We start from the raw sequence: 16,127 nt of genomic DNA, 5'->3' as shown, positions 1-16,127 counted from the left end.
TACAATTGGAAATCTGCTTTAACTTTGCTGCATGATCCTCGGGCCAGATTTTTCTCCCTCTGATCTTCAGACTAGCCTTCTGGCCACCAAACCAGCTACCTCTTATGTTAGCTCACTGCACAGTGAGGCTCCACTCCCTTAGCAAGTTCCTGGAGATGATGGGGAAATATCATCCCTGCTTCTGCTCTGAAAAGCATCCCACGACGAATTGAAGAATAAGCCCCAAGGAAGCAAGGCTCGCATTGGGAGTTTAACAGGCCCGTGCTGGACCCAGCAACCCTGCCCTGCCTGCTCAGAAGCAGCGGCTGATTTCCAAGAGCTTCCCTCCCTTGATTTGGCTTGTTCTCCAAACACGGGTCAAACGGTCCCGCTCCAGAGTAGCGGGAGCAGGGAAACGTTATTAAAAGTGAGCCGTTAGTGGGCATCGGGTGTGGATGAGGGCTGTGCAGTTTTGGCTGCCAAATAAAGACTGTATTGTCATTCCTCCTTTCCCAAGCGGCCTCCCTCTCTCCTCTCTTCCCTCCCCCTCTGATCTGCCCCTCCCTCCTCCTAACCTAACCTCCCCACCCCAATAGGATCTGGTGGAAGAAAGTCAGGCAGACACACGCAGACAGGCACCACTGGGAGACCAGAACTCCTAGCTGGCTCTCTGCTGCCCCAACTCCACCTAAGGGTGGGGAGGAAGAGAGGAGTGCCCCACAGTCCAGAGGAGAGGCAGGTGTGTGCAGGTAAGCCCAGGGCAGTGGGGAGAAGGCTGGAGACTAGAAGGCTCCTTCCTCTAAGGGTTCCCCCTAGCTCTGTCCAGCCTTTCTTCCCTCCCTCCTTCCCTTCCTCCTCCTTGTTTTTCCTCTCTTACGGAGCTCCTCATTTCTTGCTGACACCCTCATGTCTCCTCAGCATCCTCTGTCCTTGTGTTTGCTTGCTGCTGAAGTTAAACTTTCTTCAAGGGCAGATGTTTGTTGAACACATAGAGCTGTGTCGCACACAGAATTTCAACAGAGTAGGTGTTGCCATAGAAACCGGACACTAGAGCCCAGTTCTTTGCACCTTTCGTGTACTGTCACACACTGCAGAAGACAGACAGACAGACACACACAGAGACACACAGACACGCTTGTCTCTGACCCTCTCACTTGCCCCCTCAGCTGCAAGACTGGAGAGAAAGTGTCCTCCCGCTGAGGTGACAGAGCCAGAAGACAGTCACGTCTTGGCTTAGCAGGGAGGCCGTGAGCAAGCCGGTGATTTTCCTCTTTCTTTTGAGCTTAATTAAGTAGGAGGGAGAGAGAAGTGGCTCTAGGGCCCGCACAGTATCTTCTCAGCAGCCTGAATTCCTGCCTCCCTGGTCCAAACCACTTGGCTTTTGCAAAGAGAAGTCGATGGAGCCTGCAAGTCTTGGAGGCCTTAACTCCAAGTTAACAATTTTTCTTTTCCCTGCAGGTAGTCAGAAACCCATTTCTCTTTGAAGTTACTCTGAAATTATCCTGACCATTCAGTTGGTAAGGGGACTTCAAGTGGAGGAACGGGAGGGGAGGGGATCCTGAGAACCTTATTTTCATAACTCCCTCCCTTCCAGCAATAGTGGAGGGGGCATGGCAGCCAGAAGGGTGATTTCCAGAAGCCCCTAGACAGTAGCAGGGAATATGGAAGCCAGACAGTCACTACTGACCGATCAAACAGGGCCCAAGGAGCCCAGAGCTGTTTTAATGCACCCTGAGACTTCCCGAGTGTTCAAGGCACAGAGGGCTGTGTGGCTTCCTGGAAAAGGAACCCCATAGTCCCAACAGTGGGAGCGATCCTGGAGGGAACAGGCACTCTCATATGGTTGCCCCCCTCCACCATCATCATCACCTTCGTAAGCCTGCGCAACCATATTCCCACAGAACATTCTAGAAAGAAAAGAAGTTATCTCAAGACAGCTCCTCTTACCTGCTAGGATACCTATCCCAGGCACCCAAGAGCTGGCACTGAGCACTATAGCCATCCCTTTTAGATGCCCTCTGCCTGTGATCCACAACTCTGACTCTCTCAGAGGACAGACTAGTTGATAATAAGTTCCTTACCCACCCTTACCTTCCTGGAGGACATGTGGGTAGAGCATCTTGAGGCTGGAAGGAACAAAAATCAGCGGGCTGGGAGAAGCCACAACCAGAAGAAAAGAGAGATGGCCCTTTGATGGCCAGGGTCCCCACTTGCTACAGAAAGCAGAGATCTGGGCTAGACAGTCAGGATGGAGATACAGTGAGCTTTGCCCAGGTGTCTGGGAAGTTCCAGCCAGCTGGTTCTGACTGTCGAGTGTGGTCTTTTGAGCCTCAAAGGTGATGAAGTTTCTCTGAGTGGAAGACCTAGTATTGTAAGAAAGACCCCTGTCTTCCAGCAGTAGAGGGATGGAAGATGTTAACCAATGACTGATAGAAAACAAAACAAAATATAAACAAACCATTAATTCAAAGTGGTACCAGCAACCCCTTTACACACACTGAGCACACACTTTGCACATCGACTGGCTTAACCCTCATGACACCCAGACTGAGGATGCAGCTCAGCTTGCATAGTATCCACAGAACCCTGGTCTTGATCTTTAGCACCTCAGAGGTGTCGAGCACGCCTGCTAGATGAGGAAATAGGCTTGTGTAGTGGATGTAGTGGTACCCAGCTAAAACAGGTTGCAGGAGAGAACCAGAATCTATAGCCACATCCTGCCTCACATGGATTCTTCTTGGCGTTAGGCAAGGTTTAAAGGTGCTGGGGAGAGAAGCAGAAAGGCAGGTTTAGGGAGCAGCAGGCTATTAGGGATTTTTTTGTCTGTCTGATTTCTTCAGCATCCCCTCCAATGGGGAACTTGCCCTTTCAGACTAGTTCCCTATGACCACAAAACTTCCTTTCTGTTTCTATCCACCTATTCAAACAGGAACATGGCGGTTCCTCTGCACATAGTGTTAAACTTGTTTTTAGCACGTTTTGATCTGCACTGCCTTTTTAAGTTGCTTGTGCCACTTACATCTGATAACGGGGGGGGGGGGGGAGCTTTGCCCAACCCCAGTTCATGCTGTGCATTTAGAAGGACCACCCTCCCTGGGCTGTCCTGGCCCACAGTACCCCAGCCCCATGCTGCAGGAGCCCAAACACTGACAACCCCTGGGTTCTTAGGACAGACAAACAGGGCAGGGAGGAAAGAGGACTGTCTCACTTTAAACTTGGGGAGCCTCTCCCAGAGCCTGCTCCCCATAAACAAGCTCTCTCTATCATTCGCAGAACGTGCCCTCAGATGCATGAGCTCATCCCAGCCTCACACTCATGTCAAGCCTGGGCCCCCACGGGAGAGTCAGGGTCAGGATTCAAGCCCAGATCCACGCTGTCAGAACTGAAATTTGAGTTGCCAGATCTCTTAGGACAGAGCGTGAACTGGGGTCGGGGAAGCAGCAGCCTTTCCTGAGCCAGAGCTGGAGAGCTGCCTGCAGGAGTTTAACTAGTGAGGGGTGTGGTCATGTAGCACTCATTGATTGAGGGTGAGCAGGACCAGTAGGGACTGGGATTGGACAGGACCTGGGGAGGTATGCTTTCATACACCACAGCTTTCATACAGCACAGACACCCCACCCTAAGGGAGCTAATGGCACGGAAGAAGGGATCGTAGGGCCCTGTCTCTGGGCTTTGTTGGTGAGATTAAAAACCCCTCTGGAGTGGGGTGACCGCCAGCCTGTCTCAGCTGTCCTTTATGGAATGCTAGAGCAGCAGGGGTATGACTGGAGAGAATGGCTCTACAGTGAGAGCTCCCCAGAAGCCAGGGACAGCCCCACTCAGCAGGAAGGGGTGTGCCCTTGAGGAAGGCCTTGGAAAAGAACACAGTTTCCTTGTGTACTCTGGTTTAGCCCAGGGCCTGAAAGAGGGGAGGGCTGATCCTCTTTCCCCACGGAAAAGGCCCACTTTAGAGCCAGGAAACTTGTTTTGAGGAACCTCCTGGGGCTCTAGGCTTGAGAGCCGGAACAGAGAGTTTCCAAAGACACTGGCCTGGAGGTGAGGATAAAGAATGTCTGGGGAACCCCATGCCTGAGACAGGCAGGTAGAGCTGAAAGAGTTTCCCCTTGGGATAGCCATGCCAGTAGAGCCAGGGCTGTTCAGCACACCGACAGGAGACCTAGCCCTTCCCCCAGCAACAGAGGCCAGGCTGTCCAGGACACTGTTCCTTACAGGCAGACTCTGCTGGGCCCCCTGGAAAGCTTAATTTGGCTAACTTGGGGTCCCTTGGAAGTGCCTTTGGTGACAAAAACAAAGAGAACCAGGGAACTAATTTTGGCCTTGGGGCAAGGTTTCTCACAGTGTGGGGGTAATTTGGCCTACAGACTTCTGAATAATTTGTAAACAAAGAGATTCAAAAAGAACAAAAAAACAAATCAGGGTTGAAAGACTGGTGCTTTTCTAGTGGTTTTGGAATAGGAGAGCTTCACTCTCTTCCATTTCTCCATGATATGACTTCTGTTTTCAGGAAGATGAAAAGCCTTATAAAAATGTGAATTCCTAACCAACACCAGTTATAGAGTCCTGTGGGATCTGGGAACAAGGCTCAAGTTCAAGGGACACAAGGAACACATTATCTTTCTAGTCTTTTCAGAGAAGCTCAGTGCGGATAAACCAAGAATCTAACCTCAGTCCCTTGTCACAGAAGGCCCGGGGGAAATGACCTTCTAAATGTACCTGAAAGGTTTGTCTAAGAAACCCACCCCAGACGGGAGAAAGAAACACCAGGCAGTATGGCCTCTGTCTCCCCATTTTACCCTCCTTCCCACATAGACCAACATACAAAGGTCACCAAGAAGGTGTGTTTGCCCACATGTATGGGAGAGGTCTGAGTGTATGTACAAAGTGGTACAGGCGGGGGGTGGGGCAAAGAGGGGTGTGTGTGTATGCATGTGTGTGCGTGTGTGTGCGCGCACACGTGCTTGTGTATGTGTGTGTGTGGTACATAAACGGCTGGGGATAGGCACAGTTCGATTCTGCCCATCTGAGCTCTGCCTGCTTGCCTGTTATCTGTCACATTCAGCCCCACCTGAGCATCTGACACACAACCTGGGGACTGCCCCCACCCCTGCTCCTTTCCTAGATCAAAGCATGCAGAACGCAGCCCCTAGAAAAAGCAAAGGAAGATTTGCCATTGATAGGGGCTCAGGGGGGTCGGTGGGAGATGGAGGCCTAGATTGGAGGCCATGATCACAGGGTTTAGTTACAAGCTAGGGACATTCTAGAGCATTCTGCCTCTAAGAACCCCAAGAAGCCTGCATCCCCAGAGCTACAGTAGTGAGGAAGATCCGAGGAGCCAGTGATGGGATATGGACAGTATCAGGGATGAGGAGCTACAGGGATTCAAGGTACAGGGCCCTTTCCCTGTGCTCTTCTTACCCCAGGCCCGAGAGGGAGCACTGGGAGATGGCATTCTTCAGCTAGGAGGATCATTCTGCATTTCCCCTCTTTCAACCTAGCTCCAACTGTTAGGCTGGGAGCCTAGGCCCCAGTCCCTGGCATCTATCTCAGCCCCCAGGCCTGGTCTGGACTTCAAATCCCAGCAGGCCAGGTCCTGACCCCTCCCTGGGGGTGGGGTCAGGACCACTCCCCAGGGTACTTAAGTGATCCCCCAAAAGAAGAACACGTGGTCCCCCTTTCTTCCTTCCGGGGGTTGCTTTTCTGTGGCTTCCCGTTTCCCCCTTGGGGCCTCCTGAGAGCACAGATCTCCCATTAAACCTGGATATTTCTTAATTTGGCCTGTTTTGATTTGGCTTGATTGGGAATTTTTGCGTCGTCAGAGAGCTCGCTTAGGAAATATTCCTAACACCAACCACACAAGGCAGCAGAGTCACCCAAAAGCCCCTTCTGCTCTTGATCCCAGTGTCACTAAGGCTACCCAGAAGTTCTTCCTAATACTCCATTTCAATGCTACCAATTCCAAAGTCTCTGAAGCGACAATGGCAGCTCTAAAGCAAGGAAAGTGTCCCCCACGTCTTTCTATTCCTTTCCTGTTTATTTTCCCAAGGGCCTCTACATCTGGAGAGGAATTCTTGGCATGTCTCATGTTGGCAAAGACCGGCACTCTTTGAGCCAAGTGCAGGGGAGGGGACAGAGCACGGGTGAGTGGCTGAGTGCTGGTGTCTGAGCATTTCCCTTTCAGGAGACCTCCTGGATTTGGTGTCCTGTGCCCATTGTCAAACAGCCTTCCGGCCTCCACTGGCCACTTCTTTCTTCCAGACTCAACATTATAAACAGCAGGGGCTGAATATGGTGGGCAGATTGCAGGCCAATTTTAGCAATGATGTTTTTTTTTTCTTCAAATGCTTTGTCTAACCATCCTCCGTGTGTGTGTGTGTGTGTGTGTGTGTGTGTATGTGTGTGTGTGCGCGGTGTGTGTGTGTGTTCTTATCTTTCTCAGTATTTCTATCTCTGTCTATAACAGATTTAAGGAGCAAGACTGTTCATGCTAGCACAGGAGACACCTTGGGGGTCCCCTCTCAGGGGGTTCACAGAAATGTAGGCACGGTTTGAAAACCACTGCCATACGGGGTTTGTAAGGAGTCGCGCAGCCCCACTGCTTAGGACTCTGGGCCATATCCCAGCAGCCCCCTGAAAAGGCTCGGGAACTCTTCTCGGAGGAGGGGTGATATAAATAGCATCCGGTGGATTCTTGATGTCATTCTATGGCTGAGCACTCTCCTTATAGGAGCAGAGGTGATCTTATATTATAGCTGGGGAGAGCCTACCCCCAGTTAAAGGTCTCCAAAGTGCCTTAAGACTCAGGGTTCCCGGGGCTGGAGAGATGCCTCAGAGGTTAAGAGCACTGACTGCTCTTCAGGAGGTCCTGAGTTCAATTCCCAGCAACCACATGATGGCTCACAACCATCTGTAATGAGATCTGGTGCCCTCTTCTGGCCTGCAGGCATACATGGAAGCTGAACACTATGTACATAATAAATCTTAGAGGAAAAAAAAAAGACTCAGGGTTCCCAGCACCTGTGCTTTCTACCAACATATACCTTCCCATAGGGGGTTCCCTTCGAAGAATCCCACAGCCCCAGGTCCTCGCCTGCTCTTCAGGTCCCTGGCTCTGCCTCTCTCTCTCTTCAGGATTAGTTCTAGAGGAGCCCACTGCAGACATGACTTCTATTTCTGAGGCCCGGCAGGCTAATTATTCCCAGTTTCCTCCCTGCAGGTACATCACCTGGATCATGAGGGCATCCTTCTTCTGGCTCCTCCCACTTCTCCTCCTCTTGGCCTCAGTGGCCCAAGGCCAACCAACAAGACCAAAGCCTGGGATTAGGCGGAAACCCAAGCCAAGGCCCACACCCAGCTTTCCTCAGCCCCACGAGCCAGCAGAGCCAGTAGAGCCGACAGACCTTCCTCCACCCCTTCCTCCTGGCCCTCCCTCTGTCTTCCCTGACTGTCCTCGGGAATGCTACTGTCCCCCTGACTTCCCATCAGCCCTCTACTGTGACAGCCGAAACCTTCGCAAGGTCCCTGTCATCCCACCCCGCATCCATTACCTTTACCTGCAAAACAACTTCATCACTGAGCTCCCTCTGGACTCTTTCAAGAATGCCACAGGCCTGAGGTGGATTAACCTGGACAACAACCGGATTCGCAAGGTGGACCAAAGGGTGCTGGAGAAGCTCCCGGGCCTGGCATTCCTCTACATGGAGAAGAACCAGCTAGAAGAGGTGCCGTCAGCTCTGCCCCGGAACCTGGAGCAGCTGAGACTGAGCCAGAACCACATCTCCAGGATTCCACCCGGTGTGTTCAGTAAGCTCGAGAACCTGCTCCTCCTGGATCTGCAACACAATCGACTGAGCGACGGTGTCTTCAAGGCCGACACCTTCCAGGGCCTCAAGAACCTCATGCAGCTCAATCTGGCCCACAACATCCTGAGAAAGATGCCGCCCAAGGTGCCCCCGGTCATTCACCAGCTCTACCTGGACAGCAACAAAATTGAGACCATCCCCAAAGACTATTTCAAGAACTTCCCCAACCTTGCTTTCATCCGCATGAACTACAACAAGCTGTCCGACCGAGGGCTCCCCAAAAACTCCTTCAACATCTCCAACTTGCTGGTGCTCCACCTGGCACACAACAAGATCAGCAATGTACCGGCCATCAACAACAAGCTGGAACACCTGTACCTCAACAACAACAGCATCGAGAGTGAGTGTGTGTGTGTGTGGGGGGGAGGTTTGCAGGCCGGCCACAGAGGAGAGCAGAACAGGTTGATCTCAGACTCAGGAGATCTGCCTGCCTCTGTCTCCAGAGTGCCGGGATTAAAGGCCTATGCCACCACTGCCTGACTTAGAGTTTTTTCTCATATGCATAAGACCTTACATTCCATACCTAGCACTGAAGAAAGGGGGCGGGATCCCACTAGTTTTGACTGTGGTCTCACTATTTGCTGCCTCTGAAGATATTCTGCCCATATAAAATGTTTCCCTACCTGTAAAATGAGGGTGGCAATAATATCTTCTAAAACAAAGTCAATAGGATGACCTAATCGTGTTTGTATGAAGTGTGCTGAGCACTGTGCTTGAGGTTTTCTGTCTCCATCCTTTCTCAACAGCATCAGCTTTTCTGGCCACTGGACCTATGAATAGGATAGACACAGGAACACTGCTGGGTGTTTTCCTACAAGTAGACTAGAGATACAAAGTGCTCATGTTCCGAGCCTGCCTCTGCAAAAGAAGCCAGCAGCAGCCATGGCAGGGAACTTCCCAAATCTAAGCCTTGGTTTTAAAAAGCCCATGAAGAGGACTAAGAGAAGCAATTACGCAGTCAGGGTATAGAACTTATAAAGACAGGACAGGGGAATGTTTATCTGATTTCTGAGTTTATATGGAAGGTTGCAATGTTTAGCCAAGACAGTTTCCTAAGGCACACTTACAGGGTTCTGAGCTTGGTGTGTCAACTGGAGCCCAGGATGGGAGGCTGGAGCTCAATTTTACTTTAGTCAAAAATGTCAGCTCAGACATGAGGGTACGTGTGTGCAACCCCAGCACTTGGGAGTGAAGGCGAGAGAATCGGGAGTTCCGAGCAATCCTGGACTCCATTAGACTGTGTCTCAAAAACACAAAAACAAAAAACCCTCTGCCCATGGGATGTGGTGGCACATGCCTGTAATTCTAACTCTTGAGACGCAGGATGGAGAGTTCAAGGTCAGCCTAGGGGTACAACACTCTGAGTAGCGCACCAGCAGAAAAGATCAGAAAAAGATGAGAATTTAGTCCTTAAATAAACCATCCATGCAAGCAGTGCAACTGCCCACCGTCCCCAGTGGGAATCATGTGACTGACTCTGGAGGGGATCTACAGTCACACCTAGCCAAAGTCATTCTGTCCAGAGAGGAGATCTATAGAGTTCACACTCTTGGCTGGCATCCCCTTTTCCTTGCCCGTGCTGCCAGTTCCTCTGCAGCTGACTTCTCCTTTTCTCTCCACAGAAATCAACGGGACCCAGATTTGCCCCAACAACCTCGTGGCCTTCCATGACTTCTCCTCGGATCTGGAGAATGTGCCTCACCTGCGCTATCTGCGGCTGGATGGGAATTTCCTGAAGCCGCCCATCCCGCTGGACCTAATGATGTGTTTCCGCCTCCTGCAGTCTGTGGTCATCTAGGCTGTGCCCAGAGCTGGACTCCCTGACAGCACTTGAAGGCTGGTGGCCCAAGCTCTGGTGCCCATCATGTCTCTCTGTCTCCCTCTCTTGCTCCCGGCTCTGCCTTTCTTCCTGTCCCTTTCTGAAGATGGGAAGTGCCGTGTGTCCTCCTCCAGCTCTAAAGCGAGATCCCCCACCCGGTCCAAAGACACCCTGCCAGCCAAAACCTCTCTTCTTTGGTCTCCCTTGCTTCAGAAACATGGGCGTGGGCCAACAGAAGCATACGTATCCCTCCCTCCCTGGGTAAGGTAATGGACGGATGCCTTTTCTTAGTCTTAGTCAAGCAAGAATTGGAAGTCATCCCAGAGGAGAACCCTGGGAAATTCTGCTGAGTGCTCCTACACCTTGGGCATCATTGCCTCAAGAAGGCTGACAAACCCAGGTCTCCTTCCAAAACTATTGCTCTGCCTCCCTGTTTCCTGACACCAGACACCAACCTGCTTTCTGCTGCCTACGTTCTCCGGGAGGAAGTGTGAGGGGTGACTGAGGTGGGCTGGAGGGTCAGGGCTCCCCCCCACACAAGTGTCTCCATCAGCCTTTCCTTCTCTTCCTCCTCCAGGCCAAGCACAGCACACACCTTCTTGGCTGGGTCTCAGCCAGGGAGGAGAATGGTTCAAGGAACTAGAATTTAGCTAATGTGTGCTGGCTGGGAGCCAGAGCCCCAGAATGGGCCTGTGTGGATGTAGATGGGCTCGACAGTTTCCCTGACCCAAACCTGACAAGAGACCCAAAGCCGTGGAGGACAGTGTTCACAGTGGAAGGCCAAGAGGCAGCATCCCAGACTCTGTTATGTGCACGACCCAGTCCCCACCCTAAAGGCAGTTCTTGAGAAACAGGGAAAAGGGGGTGGAGCACCTGGAAATCTCCCAGAAGCCTCTTCCACACTGGGGCTTAGACTCTACCTCTAAAGCAGACTCATCGGTGACATCTGGTGGCTGGCAAAGGTCACAGCCGACTCCGCTCTCCTTGTGGGGCTGTTGCAAACAGCTTCCGCGGGGGAAGGGGCCCATGGGTGACTGGCTGAGTGTCTCTCTCCCTAAGGGTCTGAAGGGAAGGACAGAGCTGGGGCTTTGTCCCCATATGAGTGAGTGTGAATGGGAAAGCCTTGGGAGTCAAATGGAAGCTAGTTTGGCCTCGGCCTTGCCAGGTCTCTTGCTCTCGGCCTCCACAAGGTGGGATGCTCCTCCAAGGTCCTCTCAGCTGTGTTGCACGTCTATGCACACTCTTCTGGAGCATACCTAATGCCGGACAAGTGGTGTCACCCCGCCCCCTTGCAGTAAGTTATTCCTTGCACATGGGCCCCTCCTCCAAAGGCTTCCCTACCCTGCCTTTCTAGCCCAGGTGAGCAACTTGGCAGGTTTCCAAGAACCTAGGCTTCTGGCCTCTCCTGTCCTTCCCTTCCCTCTAGGGGAGGCTGAACCTGCCCTGCCGCTGTTCCCTGAGTGTGTGATAGGAGAAACATGGAGAGGTGAATGTTCTGGAAGTGAGGGGAGCATAGGACCCACCCACCTTAGGATGGGGAAGTGTCATACAACTGTTTCAAGACATTGGATTAGGCTGGGCCCGACAGTCCAGAAAGCCCATTTATATTCTTGATCACATCTCTCATCTGCTCAAGATTGAAAATAGAGCCCCACTTCACACAGACTCTCTACCCCTCGCTGTACAACTTCCCTGTTCTTCCTATTGCAGCTGGTTTCTCCAAGGCTCCTGCTTAAAGTCAATACAGTATTACAGCTGAAAGCAACCTGGTGCTACGGCCTGGACAAGCCCCTTCTGCATCTATGCACAACCTGCAGCCTCAACCCCTTTGGGGAGGCCCGTAGGGAGCATAGCTCCTGCAGCCGCTAGAGATGGGGGTGGGCACTGATCCTGCAGACTGAACTAGCGGCCACACCATCGGCAGCCCATCATTCCACCTAGAACATGCCAGCTTCCCCCACTGCTCTCCGCAGCTGCCAGCTAGAGCTAAACTGGCTTTACAGGAGACAGACAGACAGACACACCACACACAGACACACACACACAGTGTGCGTGTGTGCTAGTTACATTTGGGTTTAGAAAGCCCCTTCTCACACAAGTTCATTCACTCAGCGCCACTGGCATCTATACGTGCAGGTGCACGCGTAGGTGAGTGTGTGTGTGTGTGCGCGCGCTGTACGTCTTATCTATTCTCTTAAAGACCATATTGACTCTGAACATTTCAACAAGCTTCATAGCAGAGGAAATAAAGTCATACGGACAAATACCCAGCATGAACCTGAGCATGGGGACGGGTCCAATGCTGTCTTGCTACCCCGCTCCCTACATCTTGCTGAGCAGATGGGTGAAGAAAATACCTTTCTTAAGAAGCACTTTTTAGATGTATTTATGTGTAGAGGTGTTTAGCCTGCATGTATGTGTGTGCACCACATTCATGCTTGGTGCTCATAGAGGTTAGACGATGGTACTGGATCCTCTGGAACTGGGAATGTGAATGATTGAGGACCTCCATGTGGGTGCTGAGAAACAAACCCAGATCCCCCAGATGAGCAACAAATGCTCTTAACTTCTGAGTCACATCTTCGTCCCCCAAATACCTTAAGCTCCTAGGAGCCAGGAGTAATGGCGCACACCTTTCATTCCAGCACTCAGGTAACAGAGGCAGACAGATCTCTCAGAGTCTGAGACCAGCCAAGGTGACATAGTAAAACCTTGTCACAATAAATGAATGATTTGGAGCAGAGATATCCCAGAGCCTATTCTCAGCGAATTTCCCCCAAACTCATAACCTGCATGAAAAATGATTCCTGAAGTCAGACCAGAAATCTAATCGCTCCGTTTGAAACTGAAACAGCCAGGTTCTTTGAACCCACAGACATCACACTGTGGAGTTTCGCAGCGCTCAGAACCAAGGCAGACTCCGGAAGATTCATGGTCACCTTTTCTGTCCAAGGAAAGATTATAGACGAATTGGGGAAAGACAGTGTGCACGGAAAGGGCCCAGGGCAGAGAGCCAAGGACAAATCACCTGGAAAGATCTACAGGCCAAGAAAAAGTTTGAAAAGACTAGTCACTAGGGCTGTCTTTAGAGGAAATGTGGCTACAGAAGGGGATTTGCCACCCTCCTAGCCTAGGCTATCTTGTGTAGAATGAAAACCGACAGATTTCCTGGCCCCTTATCCCTGTCTGATCAACTTCCGATCAACTGTGTGCCAGGCAGCTCCCAGTTAAGAATTCAAAGATGGGCAATGCATGCTCCATGCCTGGGGGGGGGCAATTAATAACTTGATAAGAGGGTAGGATGCAACCACAAATTCATTTCTTTTTCTTAATTGTAATGGCGTTAACTGTAAGCAATTCAGAGGCGACCTACTGGGAAGTCTCACGTGAGCAGGGTCTAAGGGATCTAGTTTTGCCAGGTCCCTGAATGTTCTGCCCCCCTCTCTCACTGCCCACAGCTGGGCAGCAGGAGGGTCAGTTGGCCGCACTATTGTCCACATGGCCTGCTGCCTCTGTTCCATCAGCATGCCTCGCTTCTCTCCTAAAGGGCAAAGCTCGCCAGGCTCGCAAGATCAGAGACAGAGCCCGCCCACCCGCGCGCCGCTTCCCACACAGGTCCACGTTCCCGTCCACCAACGCCCCCAAATCCATGGGAACAACCGCAAGCTTGCGAAGGCGGGAATAGAAGCTGGGAGAAAGTGTAGGATGAAAGCCTGCAACGCAAAGAGTTTGCCTCGCCGGACAGGGTTGGGGAAAAGCGCGTGGGAGCAGGCGCATGCGCCTGGCAGGGCTGGCTGCACCCTCCCAGAAGTGCGGGGGCGGATGCTCAGGGGAAGAGGTGGGACGACGGGGAGGGGGGTGACGGACGGCGGGAGTGTGGAGGGGGTGTGTCGCCGAGAGTGGGGAGAAGGGTGGGAGCAGGTGGCAGGGGGAAATGAATGAACCGTCTCATCTACATTCCTTGCAGGGACAAATAACGAGGAGGTGGGAGGGGAACACGCTCTCGCCTGTCTGTAGGGACCGAGGGTCTCTGGAAAAGAAGAATGGAGGAGCAGGGCCAGCCAAACGGGCCATCTGCTTCGAGGGCGTCCTCCTGGCGTGGGAGTCTTATCTCCCTCCACCCAGCCAAACTTCTGAAAGCTAGCATTCCCCGGATGGGGGAATCTCCGAGACAAAACAGCCTTGTTCTCGCAGGTGGCCTCTTGGGTTGCCAGAAGCCCCTTCTCACACCAGCTGAGGCCTCCTCAGGGTCTGGCTATGAGGTGTGCCCACTCACCTGGCATCTCAAGCCGGGCATAGGTTTTGCCAAGGCCATCTGTTCTGAGGGCACAGAGTCACCGTGTTCTCAGCGTTCCTGGGGTGAGGTTGAAAGAGGGTGAGCCTTGTGAACTCAGCTGGCCTTGGACCAGCCGCTTCCCCTCGTTGGCCCTCGGTTTCCCCTACAGTAGGGAGTTTGAATAGATGATATTCAGGGGGCCTCCCAGCTGGGATTCAGGGTGTGGCCCAAGAAGAGGAGGGAACTGGAGAGCATCAGTGAAGAAGCTGGGCAGCAGGATCAGGATGGCATTCGCCGCCTCCTGCTCTCCTCTGGGGATATCTGGGCATATCCCAAAGAAAGATGGGATCGCTGGGAAATGGCGGTGGGAATGGGGGTTAGTTTCTAGACTAGAGGCCATGCACAATGGCACGATGTCTTGGGTGTTTGTAAACCAAAGCCCCACTGTTGTCCTTGTCTTTTCTTCCGTCAGGAGTAGAGAACTTTCTGTCTTGTACTTGGTGACTACCTCTGTGAACTTGAAGTTGGTCTTCAAATTCTACCCCACTTCCTGTTTCTCTTTGCATTGCTTGCCCAAGCCCTAAAACCTTCCTTGGTGATTCTGCTTAGTATGATTCCCAGTGCTCTAAGGGTGGGGCTGGTTGGGGTGCCCCAGTCCAGACTCCTTCCTCTTTGCAGTCCATCTGTGAAGTCAAGTGTCATCATCCTTGGGGGGGGGGGGTGAGCAGCAAACTGCATCCCTTCAGATAACTTCAGTTGAGCCTTCTTAGTTTAGGAAAACTCCTAATCTGACTGACCATCCCCCAGAGAAGAAGGTGGTGTGGAGGGTGTGTGTGTGTGTGTGTGTGTGTGTGTACAACAAATTCCTGTTCATTAAGTGAAGAATTCAGATTAGGGACCCCCTGAGGAAAAAGAAAACAGCAGGACACCTCAAAGAATGGGAAATCTACTTAGACACATGACTCCCTGGGCCAACTCCTTGTCCTCCCCCTGGCCAATAGATGAGGGCGTGTCTAGTTGTCCCCTAGTCAGACAGTCATCCTCTCCATCAGAGCCTTTATCTCCCTGAAAGCTGCAGGGCCAGACAGCACCCGAAAGCATCTAAAAGGTAAGGTTCAAGGTTGGAGGCCTCATGCATATTGGCATGCAAATAAAAGGGCCAGGGCAGGGACTGGGCAATCAAAGAAGCTATAGGATGGTCAATAAACTGCCTTGGGAATTGTTTTTAAAAGCATATATTTTGGTTGGAGTGGGGGTTGGGAACAGAGATACTACCTTTTGCTGCTGATGGGGACTTACCGCTTAGTCCAGCTGAAGTTAAGAAACCTGTGCTGCGGCTTCAGGAGGCCTATGCGGCCCGACATATGCTGACTACAAAGACACAGGCACTTCAGTGTCCATAGCGCTCACAGCCCTCCCCCTGTGTGCACCGATGTGAGTGAACTGCACAGACGTGTGTGCTCTTTTGCACACACATGTGTACATAAATATGTCCATAGATAGCTACCCAGCTTTCATGATGGGAAAACACTCTGACAACCACGCACAGACTCTCTGGTTTCTATGTTTCTAAAAAGTTCCATTTCTAAGTCTGTTTTATGAGTGAACACCCTTCTTTTACATTGTATGTCAATTATAAGATTTGCCTCCAAGTTAACTGGTTGCTCCTAATATGGGCAGGGCCTTATTCATTTCCGGAGGCAAGTCCAGAGACTGCAACTCAGTAGACACCCCATGAGTGTTTAAGTGACTGCCTGAATGAGTGACCTTAGACCAACCACAAGAAGGCCTAGGGAGAAGGCCCACTTGATAGCGAGCTTACCTAACATGCAGGAAGCTCGGGGCTTGGTACCCCGCATCTCATACACCAGGCGTGATGGTGCACAGCTGTAATCCCAGCACTTGGGAGGTGGAGGCAGGAGGATCAGAAGTCCAAGGTCCTTCTCCACTACATAGCAAACTTGAGGCCAATCTAGGGTACGTGAGACCCTATCACAAAAGCAAAAGCCAAAGGAAACAAAAGTCTCTTTAGTGTAGTTTCTTGAAAGCTAGTTTTTTTTTGTTTGGTTTTGTTTTATTTTTTTGACGAAGAGTTTGTTCTGAATATGTGATTCTTTACTGGAGAGTATCTGTGCAAATGCGCAATGTGTCCAGTGCACAGGTGAGTGGACGGGATTTTCTTTTTTTTTTTTTT

The 16,127-nt window shown here is 51.6% G+C and overlaps 1 protein-coding gene across 3 annotated transcripts; it reads left to right on the top strand.

Moving 5' to 3' along the window:
• The first annotated feature begins 579 nt into the window (after positions 1-579).
• On the top strand, positions 580-12,026 carry Prelp (proline and arginine rich end leucine rich repeat protein). 3 transcript variants are annotated; one of them, XM_005348368.2, is made up of 3 exons: positions 580-728; positions 7,193-8,178; positions 9,461-12,026. In XM_005348368.2, the coding sequence occupies exons 2-3, from the start codon at positions 7,209-7,211 to the stop codon at positions 9,634-9,636; spliced, it is 1,146 nt and encodes a 381-aa protein (XP_005348425.1). In that variant the 5' UTR covers positions 580-728; positions 7,193-7,208; the 3' UTR covers positions 9,637-12,026. The 3 variants fall into 3 exon arrangements, with proteins under 3 accessions (XP_005348425.1, XP_013202240.1, XP_013202242.1); XM_013346786.2 differs by having other exon boundaries at positions 585-718; XM_013346788.2 differs by lacking the exon at positions 580-728 and adding an exon at positions 1,452-1,496.
• Positions 12,027-16,127: the final 4,101 nt, after the last annotated feature.

This window comes from Microtus ochrogaster, chromosome 6 (assembly GCF_000317375.1).
Source record: "Microtus ochrogaster isolate Prairie Vole_2 chromosome 6, MicOch1.0, whole genome shotgun sequence".
Classification (NCBI taxonomy): Eukaryota; Metazoa; Chordata; class Mammalia; order Rodentia; family Cricetidae; genus Microtus; species Microtus ochrogaster.
The sequence above is the reverse complement of the archived record's forward strand: the minus strand, read 5'-3'. Positions and strand labels throughout refer to the sequence as shown.